The following is a 17,877-nucleotide window of genomic DNA, read 5'->3' as shown; positions in this document are numbered from 1 at the left end:
GCCTCGTGTGATACATTGATTAATAGAAATGGGCTAAGAAGTAAGAGTTAGTTAATAAAAAGCTTGAGCTAACAGGCTAAGCAGTATTGTAATTAATATAGTTTCTGTGTGATTATTCAAGTCTGGGTGGCTTGAAACAAATTAGAAGTCTCTATTTACGTCTTTCAATAAATCTTTATGCTACAGTCTCAATGGCTTATGGCTATATGAATCTTTTCAGTAAATAATCAGAGATCCCAAATAAATAAGTTAATGATGAAATCTCAAAGTCTTGTACAAGAAAAAAAATCAAAATTCAATAGACGTGAATAATAAAAAATCATGGAAGAAAATAATAAAGATGGGAGAAGAAATAAAATGGAAACAAAAAGAACATTACAAATAACCAAGAGAACAGACATTTTATTTAAAAAAGATAAGCATTGCCTCTTTGTCATTTGTATGTAGGAGGGCTACTGATTTTTTTCTGAGTTAATCTTATATCCAGCCATTTTGCTGAAGGTCTTTGTAAGCTATATAAGTTCCCTGGTAGAATTTTTGGGATTGCTTATGTATACTCTAATATCATTTGCAAATACTGATTCTTTAACTTATTCAATTCCAATTTGTATCCCCTTGAAACTCCCTGGAACCTATGAGGGTGACCCTAGCAAAGGCTTCTAGTAATGGGGGGTATGCGGCCTGAACCAGCCATTGCCTGTAACCAGGCAAGGCTTCCAGTGGTGGGACTGGGACATATTCACAGACAGCATACATCACCTCCCACATCACTGCCCCTTTTCTGTCTAAATAACAGAGTCAGAGCTGTTTGTACTGGCGAACCAGGAAGCCACCATTTTTCAAAGAAATCTTGCAGCTTTTACTGCTAAAACTGAGTTAGAAAACCTCTTAAAGGAGCCACGTCTCTGCTTTCTACCAGCAAACTGCGCAAGAAGCTGCATTAAACTCTTGGGGGTTTTTTGTGTCTAGAATTCCTTTTCAAGCTCTGCTAGGTTTTTAAGTGGATTTAGTTGGCCACGTTGGTGCCAATGTATTGTTGGGGGAGGCCACTTGTTTGTTTTCCAGCTGCCCAGACTCCCAAAACAATCACACAGAAATTATATTATGTGCAATACTGTTTGCCCAATAGCTTAAGTGTATTTCTGGATAACTCTTATATCTTAAATTAACCCATTCTATTCATCTATTTATTGCCACGTAGCTGTGGCAGAAAAGGGGAAATGGTGTGGAAAGTCCTTCTGTATCTGTGATGCTTTTATTGGTTAATGGATAAAGTTGTTTTGGCCAGTGGCTTAACAGAATAGAGCTAGGTGGGAAAACTAACCTGAATGCTGGGAGAAATAAGGTGGAGTTGAAGAGAAGCCATGTAGCCCCACCGGAGACAGAAGCCAGACAGAACTTTACCCAATAAGCTATAGCCATATGGTGATACACAGATTAATGGAGATGGGTTAGTTTAGGATATAAGAGCTAGCTAGCAATACACCTAAGTGATGGGCCAAACAGTGTTTTAATTAATACAGATTTCTGTGTGATTATTTTGGGAGTCTGGGTGTCTAGAAAATTAATGAGCAGGTTTTGCCTAACAACAAGGAGGTGTAAGATAAAAGAGAAGGCCACATGGAAGTATGTAGATTAATATAAATATTAATATAATATACTATAATTATTATAATATTAATTATAATTAATATAATATAAATTATAATTAATATAATATAAATTATAATATTAATTATAATTAATATAATATTAATTTAAAATGTATGAGTTAGCTAGAAACAAGCTTGAGCTATTGGCTGAGCATTTATAATTAATATTAAGCCTCTTTGTGGTTACTGAAGAGCAGATTGATGGGACAGAAAAGTTCAACTATGCCATAGGAATCAAGGATACCACAAGAACACAGCCCACATAATCAATTAACTAACCAGGGGATCATAGGTACACACAGAGACTGAACCAGCAATCGTGGAGCCTGAATAAATCGTCTGCATCAGGCCATCTGCGTACATACTGTGGTTCTTTAGCTTGGGGTTTATCTTGGACTCCTAAAAATGGCAGCTGAGGGTGTCTATGACTCTTTTGTCTGCTCTGGGACCTATTTCCTCCTACTGGGTTGCCTCATCAAGTCTTGATATGACTTATGCCTTATTTCATCTTGTTATGCTGAGTTCAGTTGATATCTATTAAACTTCTACTAAGTATAATGCTTTTTAGGTATATTTATGCTTTTGTATGGGTTCATTCTTTTCTATTGTTGAACAATATTACCTTTCATGGACATATTATAATTTGTTTACTCATTTACCTATTGATGGACATTTAGATTATTTGAGGTTTAGGAGATTATGAACAGAATAAAAATTTCATATTAGCCTAAAGGAAAAACATATTTCTGAAGTGTCTAACACAACATTTTATGCAGGAAAATATTATAGATGATGACTTAATATGAACCTACTTCATATGGTATTTTAAAAGGAAAACACTTTTGTATAATAAATTCTAAATCAATATACCAACAATAAACACATAAATAAATTTTATATACAGCCAAGTGGCCTATAACATCACTCAGTAATCATGCTTTCTTCTTAATATTTCAATTAAAATAAGTCCATAAGTGTCTGGGGATATAGATAGATCAGTTGGAAGAATCCTTGCCTAAGGCTCAAATCCTAGCACCACATAAAACTGGTCATAGTAGCTCAAACACACTCAGGCAGTAGAGGCAGAAGAATCATAAGTTTAATATCACCTTCATGTAGTGAGTTCAGGACCAGCCTGGACTAGAGATGCTCTGATTAAATATATTAAATTAAAATATATAATATATTTATATATAAAATATATAATAAAATGACTACAATTTAGTCTTAGATTGCCAAGTACACACCATGGAATATGGAATTTGAAAAAAATGAAAGCACAGCATCTGGACCCTCTTCATCTCTAACACATTGGTAAGAGGGCAAGCAGGGGAATGTGGATCTTAGTAAAGAAACTGAAAGTGCTTTTGTAAGGAGCCCATTATAAGAAGAAATGGGTTATTCAGTATATTAAAAACAAAAACCATTCTTTAAGTTCATTCTAAAATAAATACTTACAGCGGTTTTATATGCAGCTTCAATGTAAAACACAAGGTTCTGTATAAAATTGACTTCATCTAGGCTGTGGATAATATGCAATCCTAAGGAAAAAAGATAAAGAGTTGGTCAGTTATCATTTCAGGGCCTCAGAAGTGGAGGTGAATTAGTGGACTCAGCTTAAATCAACTTCACTTCAATTGACTTGTTCCTACCTGTCCAGCATAACTGGCTTATATTGTTCTTCCCCGTATGTTTACATTCTTACTGAGATAGTCTATCGTACAGCTCATTGATACCAAGTATATAGTATAATAGTCTTTTATTGTGTGTACAGTATATATCTATCACTACAATCAATTTTGGGATATGTTCATCACCAAAAAAGTAATTCTTTACTCACTAGACATTCATATAAATGCAAGTGTATCATCTGCAGGCTTTATGTCAGTGTTTGTTGACCACAGTATTTTGAAGGTCCCTTTGTGTTGTAAGATGCATCAGTACTTTCTTTATTGCAAAAAATATTCAATTGTGTTGATGTATCACCTCTTACTTGTGTAATTATCAGGTGACAGACATTGGGTTGTTTTTACATTTTAGCTATCATAAATACTGCTGCTATAAATATTCATGTATACACCTTTTATGTGTGAACCTGTTGCCATTTTTCTTGAAGATCTACCCACTTAGGAGAGAAACTAGAAACTGCTAGAGTATATGGCAACTCTATATTTAAGTTTCTGCAGCATTACTAGACTGATCTCCAAAGTGGTTGTATAATTTTTATTAAAATTTTTCAATTACATTTGTGTGTGTGCATGCCATAGTACACAGGGAGGTCAGAGGACAATTTGAGGGAAGTTTCTTCTCAAAATCTACCATATGGGTCTAGGGAATGCATTCAGGCTTAGTATCAAGCACTTTTATCTGCTGAGACATCTCCTTTGCCCTATTTTACACTTCTCAGAGCAGTGGATGAGGGTTCCAATTTCTCCATATCTTCAGCAACACTTTTTATCTGTTTTGATTACTGTTATTCTGGAGTGGTTGAAGTGGTTCTTATAGTTATTTAGGTCCACATTTCTCTACTGATTGATGATGCACAGCATCTGTTCACATACTTAGTGTTTATTTATACATATTATTAAAAAAATCAATTCAAATCCTCTAGCCACTTTTAAAATTTTTTTGAGCTTTTATTTATGTGTTGAGTATCTTTGCCTGCATTTATGTCTGTGTACTATATGTATGCTGTATCCATAGGGTCCAGAGGAAGGTGTCAGATTGGCTGAAACTAAAGTTAGAGATGGTTGTTAGCTACCATATGGGTGCTAAGAATTGAATTCAGGTCCTCAGGAAGAGCAACAAGTGCTATTAAATACTGATTCATCTTTCTAGTCAACTCCAGCCATTTTAAAGGAGGCTATTAGTTTTTTTCTTTTCTCTTTCTCATTTGTTTTGAGATAGGGTCTTCATATAGCCTCAAACATGAGACCCCCATATTTTTACCTTCCAACTACTAGGTTTAGAAACATGTACTACCCCACCACATCTGACTTTATTATGTTGTTATTTTTCTAAATAACGAGTTGTGGTAATTCTTTATACTAGATACAAATTGTTTATATATGATTTGAAAATACTTTATTTTATATCTATAGGTTGCTTTTACACACACACGACAGAAATACATACATGCGTAATACATACATACATACATACATACATACATACATACATACATATGAGAGAGAGAGAGCAAGCAGCATTTTAATGGGGTCTCATGGGTTATCAGTGAATTTGCTAATATTTGAGGATGACCCTCAACTCTGGATCCTCCTACATACACTTCCCAAGTGCTAGGATCACAAATGGACATCATATTGTACATAGATTATCTTTTACTTTCTTGAATGGGTCCTTGGAAACATAAATGTTAATTTTTGTAAATACCAATTAATACTTTTTCTTTAGCTGTTTATGCTTTTGGTATTATATCCAAGAGAACTTTCCCTCCTATTTTTTCTTCCTTCCTTCTCTTCTCTTTTTCTTTTTGAGAAAAGATCCTCATATATCCTAATAATCATATCGAACTCACTGTACAGTTGAGCCTAGCCTTGAACTCCCAATCCTCTTGTCTCCATCTTACAAGTGTGGGGATTACAGTTGTGCTCTACCACCTACACCCCTCCATGTTCCCTCTCTTTCCAATTACTATTTCCCTCTTCTCCCTTTCTTTCTCAGACAGGGCCTTGCTATGTATTCCAAGCAGCCTCTAATTCATAATCCTTCTGCCTCTGCCTCCTATTTTCTTGCTGCCTTATGTCTAAATTTTTAGGTTAAAAACTGGGTATTGTTATAAAGTGTGTTTATAGATCCTGATACCCTCCTCTCTGGGGATTGTTTTTGTTTATTTAGGGATTTGACTAAACTATTTCAGTAAAATCTATTTCCCCATGGCATGTAGCATCTGGTAATCCTCAGAAGATATAGTCTTGGCAACATGCATTGTCACACTTAGAAGACAATGTTGCTATTGGGAGGAGGAGCTAGTTAACTATCTTTTTCCAAGATCTGGTAAATGTCTTCCTCTGTTGGTATAAAGCTAATCCCCCACCGACTTCAACTGACCACTCTATTGTTTTGTAGAATCCCCAAACATAAACTGCTCCATTGTTTTAAACAATTAAACTCAGGCCCTTTCTGGTACAATCTTTAAGTCAAGTCTATGATACTCGTTCTAACACCTAGAAGCACTCCTTAGTGTTCTTTGGATTTGTTAAAGTTCTAACTAATCTGTCTTTTAGTTTTTTGCTGTTACTGAACAATTACTTCATCTTAATTATTTAGACATGTTTTTCAGAAGACTTACTTTGATGTGTGTGGGTTTTGCCAGCATGGGTGCACAATATGCATGTAGTGCCTGTGGAGCCCAGAAGAAGGCATAGAATCTCCTCGAATTGGAGTTACAGATGGGTGTGAGCCATCACGTAGGTGCTAAGAATTGAGTCAGATCCTCTGGAAGAGCAGCTAATACTCTTAACTGCTGAGTTGTCTGTCTAGCCCTTCATCTTCCTTACTAAGAAACAAAATCTGCATTGAAGTCTCCTAAACTTTCTTAAAAAAGTTAATTTTCTTAAGAAGAGCTAAAGGGCTTTGCTTTTACAGTTTGTTTCTATCCTCCGTGAGCATTTCTGTGCCAGTGCTCCAGCACTGATGGTAAGCACAACAGTCCATTTCCTTTGCAATGGCACTTCTGTTTTCCATACTAAGCTCTGGATAGGAGTTGTAGCTTCTGATCATCCCAGCTTGCATATTCCAGTGTAGGATGGTTGACCCGATCAAGAGGTAGGTGACCTAGTATCTTACTCTGCTCTTCTAAGGTAGATCCTACTTCACTAGTGTCTGGGGGTATAGAGGACCCCAAAGCTGTACTTGCCTGAACTAGGGCTTCTGCAATACAGAGCTTGGGAGAATGATAAATGATGCCAGCCTATTTTCTGAAGGAGAATTAGGTACCTTAAACTAAACTAGAGCAACTGTAAGTTGTGACCCCTTTGGGAAAACTCTAGCTCCAAAAATATTTACATTACAATTCATAATAGTAGCAGAATTACAGTTATGAAGTAGCAATAAAAATAATTTTATGGTTGGGTATTAAAGGGTCACAGCATTAGGCAAGTTGAAAACTACTGTACTATAGCTTAGGAGAGAGGAGGCCTTGTGTTCTGGCTATAGCCACCTCAGTTAGTGCTTCTATTTTCCTGGGTTGGGATGGGAAAGGGATTGAGAACAGATACCACAGTATCTCACTGTTCTAAATAGTTACATTTCCTAGAGTGTTTCTCAGCTTACTGTATGTCTTTTGGGAAACTGCCAATGGCTTCAAAGGGTTGGACTGTTCTTAATTTTTCAGCATTTTTGGCTGTTTTGCTGGAGTCTATGGAGCTCTTCATGCTATTGTTCTATAAGCTGCAATCAAATTCTATCTAAATCTATCTTCAAGAATTCAAAATGCTGCAAATACTCTATGAAGATTTTCATATTCTTTTCACCAATTATATCTAACAGAATTCCTTTTTAATTTCAATTCAAATGCATTACTCAAAATTGGTATCATTTCTTGTCAAAGTATTTCACTAAGCTTTTTACTAGTCCTCCATCTTAATTTTGTTCCTTATCCAATATACCTCATCCAATCTATCTTCTTGGTAGTAGAATGAACCACATTAAAGTCCCCTGATTATCTACATTGAATGGTTCTCTATGGATTGCAGACTATAATTTCAAACTATATAGCATGCTATACAAGTCCTCAAATAGCCCTAACCTTCTAGCTAGAAATCTACCCTTACCTTGATGACAAGTTTCTTTCAAAATTCTGTACTATATAGTTATTATTAGTCCCTTCCCCTTCTGAAATGTAAATTTTGATTTATTCAAACTTTTTTCTCAAAGACTTAATCAAATAATATCTACTTTATTACAAGCACTTATCAAGGTCAGCTAATTGAATTGAAAATTAAGTTAGGAGTCAATAAACATTTAATTAATGAATATATCTCATGAAGCTTTTTAATGTATCTCTCTTTCTATCTGGGGGAATCACATTTAAAACCATATTTAGTGCCTGCTTTATTTTTTTTTAAAGCTAGGCAGTGATAGAGAATACCTTTAATACCAGCACTCAGGAGGCAGAGGCAAGTGGATCTCTGAGTTTGAGGTCAGCTGGGTCTACAGAGAAAATTCCAGTACAGCCAGGGCTACACAGAGAAACCCTGTCTCAAAAAAACCCCACAAACCCCCAAAATACTGAAACAACAAAATAAACAGCTTCCGGAGTTGGCATTAAAATATTATTCAAAATGAAATTACAACTACCATTCTATTTAAAGAAATAGAACAAAATTATATTTATTCTGGAAGAAAGTTCTCATCTAAAATAAGACTAATTGGATAGTTAATTTATAGTTTTACAGAAAGGTTATTCAGACTCCAGACCATGTGTTCTAGAAGAAAAATTAAAGAGTTTATCACCAAACATTGATTTGAAAAGAGAAGACTATTCTGAGGGGATTCACACTTTGGGTGCCTTTAGTACTGAGGAACTGGCCAAACAGGAAGACAAAGAAATTGAAATATCAAAAATACAGCGTTCAGGACTAAGCAAAAGGCTCAGCTGTAAAAGTACCCACTTTGCAATGATAAAGATTTGAGTAGTGATCTCCGGCAACCACATAAAAGCTGGGAATGTCATGTACATCTGTAACTCTAGCTCTGGGGAAGGTGAGAGGGAGGCAGAGTCCCAGTGCTCACTGGTTATTCACTAGCTTTGGGTTCAGTGAGAGACCCTGTTTCAAAAGATAAAATGAAAAGCAATGGTAGAAGACACCTTGATATCAACTTCTGACCTCCACACACACAGGCAGACCCATGAACATGCACTTCTAGCCACATATGAACAAACACACTGCAGATACACACACAAGCATGGCACTAGCTCGATATGATGGAACACACCTATAATCTCATCTAATTGAGAGTCTCATAAAGGAAGATTATAAGTTTGAGTCTAGACTGGGCAATTTAGTAAAACTCTTTCTCTCAAAAAAATTTTAAAAGCTAGGATTTTAGCTTAGTGGCAGAGTGCTTGCCTAGCATGTGTGAGTCCCTGTGTCGAAACCCCAGCACTACAGTTAAAAAACACACACACACACACACACAGTACTGTGAATACATTAACTTATTCAGAATGGTCTGGAAATGTTCTTACTAAGTTTAGGAACTGGATATACTAGGATTACTTCCATTTTTAGTTTTCCATTTATAAAGGAAACTATATTGTTTGTTTGTTTGTTTGTTTTGAGACAGGATCTCACTATATAGCTTTGACTGGCCTAGAAGTTGTTATATAGACCAGGGCTGGCCTGGAACTTACAACAATCCTTCTGCATCTGCCTTCTAAGTGTTAGAATTATATACAAATGTGAGCTACTATATTACTTATAATTTTCTTATCAAGCATCAAAATATAATTATAAATTACTTACATAGAATATTGTTTAACAAAACATATATATTTAGATTCAGATCATACTCACAATGAGTATACAAAGTAGATGTTTCTATAGCTACACTAATCACAGGCATATTACTATAGTATGAAAATAAGAAAAAACCTTCAACCTTCCCACCTATATCCTCGTATCTGAGAATTAATAAATAATAAAAATGCCTGTCTAAAGATCTAGTCAAGAATTTCATGTGCCTGTTTTTTAAAGAGTATTAATTAGATTCTCAATACAAATTTGTTTCTCAATAAAATAATATATTGCCTAGACCTCAAAAAACTTTTCTAGCTGTATAAAACTCACAAAATTTCATTATTTATAAGGTACTTATTTGAGTACTATAAAGAGATATTTTATTTTCTGGCCAATACCTACAGAGAAGCCAAAAGAACCAGAGCAGATGCTCCAATCCCAGGGGCATGCAGTAATTCTCTCCTTGTACTGACCTGAGGCAGTCATTTGTGCTAGAAAGAGCAGGTACACAGAAGTAGCATCCAACTGCAGGTGTCCCCACTGGTCATCACCCACTACTGTGGCACAAGTTTTGGTGTTGTACTTGGCATGGAGGCTATCCTTAGTACTCTGACTATACTTGAAGGACTCTACTTTATCCACCTGAAGAGAAAATAGCATAAGAAGGATAGTTAGAAAGTCAGCCCATACACTGTAGTGCTACGGCATATACCACTGAACTCCACCTTCCCTAAGCATAACCCTGAGTGAATATTTAAGATACATACTTATCTGTTTTCTGCTACACCATGTGCTACTTTTAATAAAAAACAACAAATGGTCAAAGCAGCTATTTCCTGTCCATTTCCTTTCTTCTATGCTTTTCAAATGGTTGCTTTGTCATATTGTAGAGAAACTGGAAGTTCAAATGTATTAACACTTTAGTAAGATAACCCAGTGTTACACATTTGTTCCTGAAATTAAAGTAGAAATCTACAGATACATTGAAAGAGGATATTTTTATTATATGTGTGTACATGGTAGTTTGTAAGTATGGATATCCCCAAAGGCCAGAAGAGGGCATGAGATTCCTTGGAGCTGAAGATACAGGCAGTTGTGAGCCGCCCAACATGGATGTTGGGAACCAAACTCAAACTCAGGTCCTCTGCAAGAGGTGCTCTTTGTTCAGGTCCTCTGCAAGAGTAGTATGTGCTCTTAACCACTGAGCCATCTCTCTAAGTTTTGAAGATGCCATGAGAAGAGTTAATGAGAACCATACAGAGTCTCAGAGAAATAGTATTATAGAAAGCTGAAACAACAAATTAGAAGAGAACCATTGGGAACTGGGGTATAAGTTTAGTGATAATGTATTCTGAGGATGCATAAGGCCCTGGGTTCAATTTGTAACACACACACACACACACACACACACACACACACACGGCAGGGGGAGCCTTGTGAGTGAGAGAGCAGGGGTGGGGTGGGGGAGTGCAAAAGTCCAGACAGGAAACCTTGGGTATAAGGCAATAGTTCTTGACCTAATTCCTGAAATGTAGTTGTTATTATTTATGCCTCTGATGTATAATAACCAGGACATCTTAAATATGTTCATTAAATTTGTGACTATACATACTCAATAAGATAGAAAGTATATATATATATCTGAAATACAAATGAAACAGAAAAGACAGAGAGAAAAATGATATATGTGAACAAACTAGTAAAGATATATATACAACAATTAATTGTATATATATTGAAAAGTCATTTGTAGATAAGTTTAGAAGTTGAGCATTGATTTCTTTCTACTTTCACAAAGTTAAGTCAGATTAAATATGTACATGTTTTAAGATCCTAGAATAAAGGTTTATTACTAAAAAATGTTTGTGTGGAGAAAATGTCATAAACTCAAAACATAACTGTAAAAATATTTGCAATGTATGTGACAAATGATTAATATCCTTAATGTACAAGAACTCAGTAAGAGAAAAACAAATAAGTGGTCAACAAAAGGAGGTAAAGCTCTAGCAAGCAATTCACCAGTAAGGGACTGCAGATTTCCAATTCACATACAAAAGAATATTCAGCTACATTCAAAGTCAGGGAATGCCAATTACTTCAAGTTCAAGATCCTTCGTCCCCAATCATAAAATTAAAAATACTTTGATTTTTTTTTCTAACTACATTTTACATCAAATCTCATCTGGTGGAAACACTAAATTCAGATCAATATAGGGCTATGTATATGCTTTATTCCATTTACAGTAAAAGGAATGACTCCCTATCAAGAAATGTTTTTATATTGTAGAGTATTCTTCTCTTTCCACTGAATATATGAGAAATTATATGATACATGTACTTTGCTATCTTTTAAAAATCTAAAAATTTATTACTAAAACTGATCTGGACCTAAGAGTTTAAACAGTTCTAAAAAATTATTTGTAAAAGGAGGAAAAATCCTGGAAGGGAATATTCCCGTTGTAATAGGGTGGTGTAAGTCTCTGTGACATCCCCACCTGAGAGTTCCAAACTTTCTAAAATTAGAGTGTACTATTTGTGAATCTGAAAAAAGGCTATAGGCATTATTGGGAAGTTGTTAGGATACTGTCTTGTTATGCGTTGGTACCATTGCCATACCTGTCTGATCATGCAGTGCAGCAGTCCCCTCATTAACTTCACTACACTCTGTAGAAATAAATGGAAACAAGGCTGTTATAAACATACTGAGCTACAAGTACACTGACTCAGCAACTTCAGTCGGTACATGACCTTTGGAGAACAAGTAACCCTATCCTGGGTTCTAGTTACATGGCACTTACTTTATAGGTACACAGAACAGATTACAGCTAAAAAATTAAATCAAAAGCCATAGGCTATGATTCCTTGGATTTAAATAATAATATAAGTTTGGCAGTTTTACCTAAAAATAAGGCAACCATCTAACAGGGGAGATGAAACAGCTAGAGAAAAGGAACAAGTCAACTTACATGGTATATACCCTACAGTCTCCATAGCATTTTTGAAACTTTTTCATTTTATTTTTTTAAAGATTTTTTTCATTTTATATGTATGGGTGTTTTGATTATTTGTATATATACAGATCATATGCATGCCTGGCATAAGTAGTGAATATGTTTTAGAACATATCAGCATTGAATAGCTTCTCCAATTCTCTACAAAGCTTTCTGTTTCACAATCTAGAAGATCTTAAATTGGCCTTGTGTTCCACAGATCATACTATGAGCAATTTTTAAAGTAATACTGTGAGGGTGCCCATAAAATGAGGACACCTTTAAGAGAAAGAGTGACAATTCACTACTGTTTGGTCTAGTACTGGTTTGGTTTTACTTGGAAAGGTGGGTGTTCAAGCACACAGAGTTTGAAGAGCCACAGGATACGCAGAGAAAACTATTAAGACAAATGAAAACTGGAGTTTGGATCACAAGTAAGATCAGAGTTAAAGGAACAGATTTGCATAGAGGTAATAGAAAAGCCATGAAAAAAAAAGATGAGAGAGGAAACAAGAGAATAAAATAATCAGAAGTGGAAGCAGCCAAAGAGAGACCTTGATTTACCTGAGTATTTATTTTTATAGCTATGATATTTTATCTATATGCCCAAGAAAGGGGACATTTGTAAAAGCATACCTATGAATAATTCCAATATAGAATATAGAAGTTAGTTAAACCTATTTCTTCTCATCCACAATTCTCGTCTATTCTCAAATTTTATGAGAGAGAAGCTAAAATAACAGTTGAAACAAAGAGCATAAATGATTAACACGGTTTTGGGGGAAATCTATACAGTAATGTTAAGTTGGCAGTAGGTAGAAATTTAATCCATGGATATACTGGATTTAATCTATGTTCATTTACTAGTTACAGGTCAGTTATCTAGGCACATTATTAGGTCTGTCTATATTAGAATCTCAAATTGTTTTAAAGTAAGGTCCAGTAAGGATATCTCTGAAAAGCTTTCCAAGCAATTCCAGTGTATGGCCAGAGTTTAGATTACTCATCTGGGCCAGGGACAAATCCAACCCATCACTGTTTCTGTCTATACAGTTATTGGAATATTGCCATGCTAATTCTTTACATATCATCTTTGGTTCTTTTCTGTTATACCTACAGAGCAGAGTAATTAGAGACAAGTGAACTATATGCCAAACATATTGACCATCTGACCCTTTACAAAGATGCGTGGGTTTCTAAATTAATGCTGACATAAGTTTGTAAAACATCAGACCTAATAATCAAATTTATTTTGATCCTTTAAACAAATCCATATAAAATTTAGTAATTCCCACAAAAGCTTTTCTGAAGCTATTTCCCATTTTCATAATATACTGAAACATTATAAAGTTACTAATATGGTGATATAAAAATATTTTCAGCTATGTGAAAGGTCATATAACAGAACACTAAATTTTAGAACTGGCAATTCAGCTTTTTCCTCATTTTTCCACTTGGGTCAAATAAGGAAAGAAACCAAATCAGCATTATGATGCGACAACAGATTTATTCTAATGATCTTGAAATGTTTTGATCAAATATATCAGACATGTATTTACAGTTCTGCTGATATTAATCTATAGCAATCAATACAAGGAACAAGCTACCAAAGTACTAAAGTATCACAATACCAAAACATTCAGAGTAGGATACAGGACTAGGGGTTTTAAAAAAACCATTCCTACATTTTCCAAATTTCTATTATGGCATTATTTCTACAAAAGGTCTATACTTCCTAGGCTAGAGCAAAAACTCCATTAAGTTTTGTGTCTATTGCTATTGTGCTATTGCTATTGACAATATAGTGAGACTTGTCCCACTGCCGGCAACTACAGCTTCTGATTATATTGATACTCTTAAAAATACCAAATCCCAATATCCTGACTTACAGATCACAAATGGAGTTCAAGGAAAACGACAGGAGAAAATGGCTGGTCTGGTAAGGCTCTTCTCTAATGGCAACAGATCCACGTATACTTACAACTAATAGCAGAGTACTTTATCATTACAGAGTTTATGGAATCCAAACAATGCCAACTTATTGCTCTTTTAGACACTTGAAAGGATGTAGTTTCGTTTGTGCTCAGAAGTTCCTTAAAAAATGCTAATTTACTGAGGGGAAGATGCCTTAAAGGTTGGCTTAAAATCATCTCCTAATGCTGACTTCAATTTGTCCTGAGGCAGGCAACAAGCTCTCTAAAATAGTGGTCATAACTATAAAAATCAACAAAGTCATACTTCTGTCTGATGAGGAAGGCCTGTTGATTTGTGCCAGTTATGTGTATATAAATACCACAATTATTTTTCAAAAATAAGTAAAATAGTACTTATCTGCTCCCAAATAGTCTTCTCAATGAAAACAAAATGGTGGAACCTGAAAATACACTTAGAGGATTATTAACTTTAGGACTATCAGGGTAGGATTTTGAAAAGTAGGGAATATACTGCACCCCTTTCCTTGAACCTGCAAGTTTCAACTTTCTGCTGCAATAACCAAATCAAACTGCTTCAGTCAGAGTACAGGGAAACTATAGAATGCAATTTCAGCAGGATGGCCTACGAGCGACATTTCCTTTAGCTCCCACTCACCCTACCACAACCACACACAGCTCCACATCTCTATGTGATTATGTTTGGATTACCTGCTCCAGCTCATAGGCCTTCGCCTTGTCCTCATCACGGTCTGCGTTTTTCCGATATGCCAGGCCCAAACCCCACACAGCCAGGATGCTGTACACATTATCTCGGACCCAGGCATCTTTCTGATCATAACTGGCTGGAAGCAATCCTGTCACTGGATTCTGCAAGATCAACCAAGAGAGGACAGGCAGCTAACCTCAGAGTGTAAAAGGAAACATAATCTATGGAATAGTTTATTTGGAAATCTTAGTCTTTCTCCTACTTCCCCATTCTTGAGTTTTAGAACTTTTTTTTTAAACCAATTTCAGGCAGACATTATCCCCCAGCTTTACTGAGTTATAACTGACAATAAAAATTATACAGATTTATAGTATGCAACAGGTTAATTTGACACATACATGAATCTATGGTGAAATGATTAGCGCAATCATGCTAATGTAGCCATCACCTCACTTTGATGTGGTGGGATTTACTCTTTCAGCAAATTTCAGGTATATAATTCAAGTACTATGGAATAGTCAGTGTGCTACTGATGTTAATCAGTGTTGCAGAACATACTTGTTTTGTAACAGAAAGCTTGTTCTCTTTCCGTGTGCTATCTTAAGACTGAGAAAGAGCCAGTTGGAGGCTTACAAATCCAAATGTGGGTATTATTAAAATAAAGGCACTATTAAAGTTATTATCAAATGTATTACTAAGAATTGCTAAAAGTATTTTTTAAAAATGTAATTTTTCAGTTAAATTCAACTACGAATGAAGTAAAGGAGTAAAAAAACATATTTAAAAATAAATACAGTCAGGTGTGGTGCCTTATGCCTGTAATTTCTTGGCTGGAGAGACTGAGCAGAAGACTGATGCTACTTCAAGGCCAGCCTTGGCTACATACTGAGTTTCTGTCCATCATGGGCTACAGAGTAAGACTTGGTTTCAAAAACAAACCAAACAACTCCAAACAGTACACATTAGCCAGGTACAGTGGCGTATACCTGTAATTCCAGAACTGAGGAGCTGAAGCAGGAGGATGGAGAGTTTGAGGTCAGCCTGGGTTACAGGGTGAAATCCTGTCTCCAGCAAACAAACAAAACAAAAACAATTTAGGAAACAAACAACAACATCAACAACAAAAACAAAAAACCCACTGGTTTATGATCTGTTATTCCAAACTCAGGAGGCTGTGGCTTCCAAGTTTAAGGCCAGCCTAAGCCATGGAGCAAAATTATTTAAACAGAAGTGTACACAATGTGCCTTGACCTTGGCAATAGTCTAAGGTCTCTTAGGATGGCTAAATGTTCTCCTACATCTTTGCGGGGAGTAGAAGTAGATGGCTGAAACCCGGGGCGAGGGTGTCAGGAAACAAGTGCTCCTGGTACCCACCTGTAGCCGGGGGTGGGGAGAAGTGGGTGGTTACTGGAATTACTGCAGAGGGGTGGGAGTTGTGGTTATTCATGCCACACTTTGGTTCTTCCTCAGGTTCAACGTGTAACTTTCCTGCAGGATCTTTTAGGGCCTCCCCAAAGACAAACGCTTTCGAGGGTTCACCCAGGGTCAGTGTCCAACTGCTCACACTTCACCCTTGCTTACTCTTACCTGATGGCACAGGATGGTCTGATGCACCAGCCGAGCATAGCCGTCCAGGCGGACCCCTGAGTTACTCCGACTCCTCATCGCACCAAATCCCTAATCCCCCAGTCCACACTCGGGGGAAGCTTGGACACCAGGCCTGCGGAAACCTTCGGAGTGCACGCTCACTCGCTTGGCCGATGGTTCCCTCGCGGCGCCCCGCTCCAGCGGCCTCGGAGTCCACTTTAGGTGGCGGCTCAGCTTCCCGTGGTCTAGGCTTCAACTCGCAACGTCCCCGGTCTCCACTCAGTCTCCCATGACCCCCGGGAGCCGAACCGGCATCCTCCGTTGGACTAAGGGAGACCTCACCAGCCCGGAGCCTCCAGGCTGGCAACTGCGGGGGGGGGGGGGTTAGCGGCCTCGGCCCCGCCTCCCCTGGCTAGCACGCGAGGGCGGGGCGTGGGTCCTGCAGCTGCGCGCTGCGCCCACGGGCTGGCCTCTGGGGCGAGTGGGGGGGGGCGGCGGCTCGGGGCGGCCCTCCGCCCAGAATGTGTCGCCGTAGGCAATGTGCTCTCCTGAGGTTATTTTTTGAAACGCTCCAAGTTTTATTTATTTTAATTTTGCACGCCTGTTGTGTGCACAGGCTGTTGCTCTCACTTCTGAGGGACTAGTTTTAGGAACCTACAGGAACTTGGAAAGTGAAAGGAGAGACCACGCGCTTTTGCGCTCAAGGGCTGAGCGGTTCCATTTCCGGATCTTTGACAAAAAAGTCGGATTAGACTCTGAAACCAAACAAAAGAGAGCTCCCTGGGGTTATTGGCTCCTTAGAGACGCGCGAGTCCAGGGCGTGGGAAGGAAGAAGCAGTTAGAGATCTTTGAGGAAGCAAGTGTTGCAGGCAGGGAACAGGGCAAAGAGCGAGCAGCAACAGAGGGTGGCCTTGGTGGGACAGCTGGCAGTGGAGTACCTGCTTTGGCAGGCTTCCCCCTAGTGTTGCCACGACAACAAAGATTCAGCTGAAAATAAAGCGGGAGAGGGGTTAGGGAAGAAGGCTGCAGAGGACACTATGACAGGCTTGGGGAATCTGCCTCCTGCAAGAAGTCCCCAGGGCCTTTGCTTCCTTGCTCTACAGTCCCCACCCCCCATCTTTTTCTCTCTACTGTTCCAAACCCTGCACCCCAGTCAGGGCTCAGCTGGAGTACCACCTGCTTTCTGAATTGCGGGGTAAGCGTGAGACTGTCGCTTGACCTTTTGAGTTCTAAATCTAAGCCTTCCCTGGCCACCTCCCTCGGGCCACAGTGATTTTGCATTTTCGTTCATCTTTTTTTTCTTCTTAAGTTTCTTCTCTCCTTACAAGCTGCTTCTGAACCGCCACCGCCGCCGTGGCCTCGTCCTCACTAAGCATAACAAATAGGCAACTTGGAAGGTGACTAATGAATCTTTGCTAATGAAGATTGAAGGCTGAGTGCTCAAGAACGCTGAGCTGGGATTTTCTGGTTAAACAAACAGCCAGTCAGTGATTCAGTTCAATACAGTGACACGGACTTCTCCGG

General features: G+C 37.6%; 1 protein-coding gene across 1 annotated transcript in view; it reads right to left on the bottom strand.

Moving 5' to 3' along the window:
- Phka1 (phosphorylase kinase regulatory subunit alpha 1) overlaps nucleotides 1–16,710 on the bottom strand; it is a 127,892-nt gene extending 111,182 nt beyond the window's left edge. Inside the window, exons 1-5 of the mRNA XM_013350522.2 lie at nucleotides 16,354–16,710; nucleotides 14,769–14,927; nucleotides 11,753–11,800; nucleotides 9,610–9,778; nucleotides 3,111–3,193 (exon numbers count right to left, since the gene is read on the bottom strand). Of these exons, the coding sequence (XP_013205976.1) occupies nucleotides 3,111–3,193; nucleotides 9,610–9,778; nucleotides 11,753–11,800; nucleotides 14,769–14,927; nucleotides 16,354–16,431 (537 nt within the window). The 5' untranslated portion in view covers nucleotides 16,432–16,710. The remainder of the gene's footprint in view (nucleotides 1–3,110; nucleotides 3,194–9,609; nucleotides 9,779–11,752; nucleotides 11,801–14,768; nucleotides 14,928–16,353) is intronic.
- Between the last annotated feature and the right edge of the window lie 1,167 nt (nucleotides 16,711–17,877).

Source organism: Microtus ochrogaster, chromosome X (assembly GCF_000317375.1).
Source record: "Microtus ochrogaster isolate Prairie Vole_2 chromosome X, MicOch1.0, whole genome shotgun sequence".
Taxonomy (NCBI): Eukaryota; Metazoa; Chordata; class Mammalia; order Rodentia; family Cricetidae; genus Microtus; species Microtus ochrogaster.
This window is presented reverse-complemented; position numbering and strand designations above follow the sequence as displayed.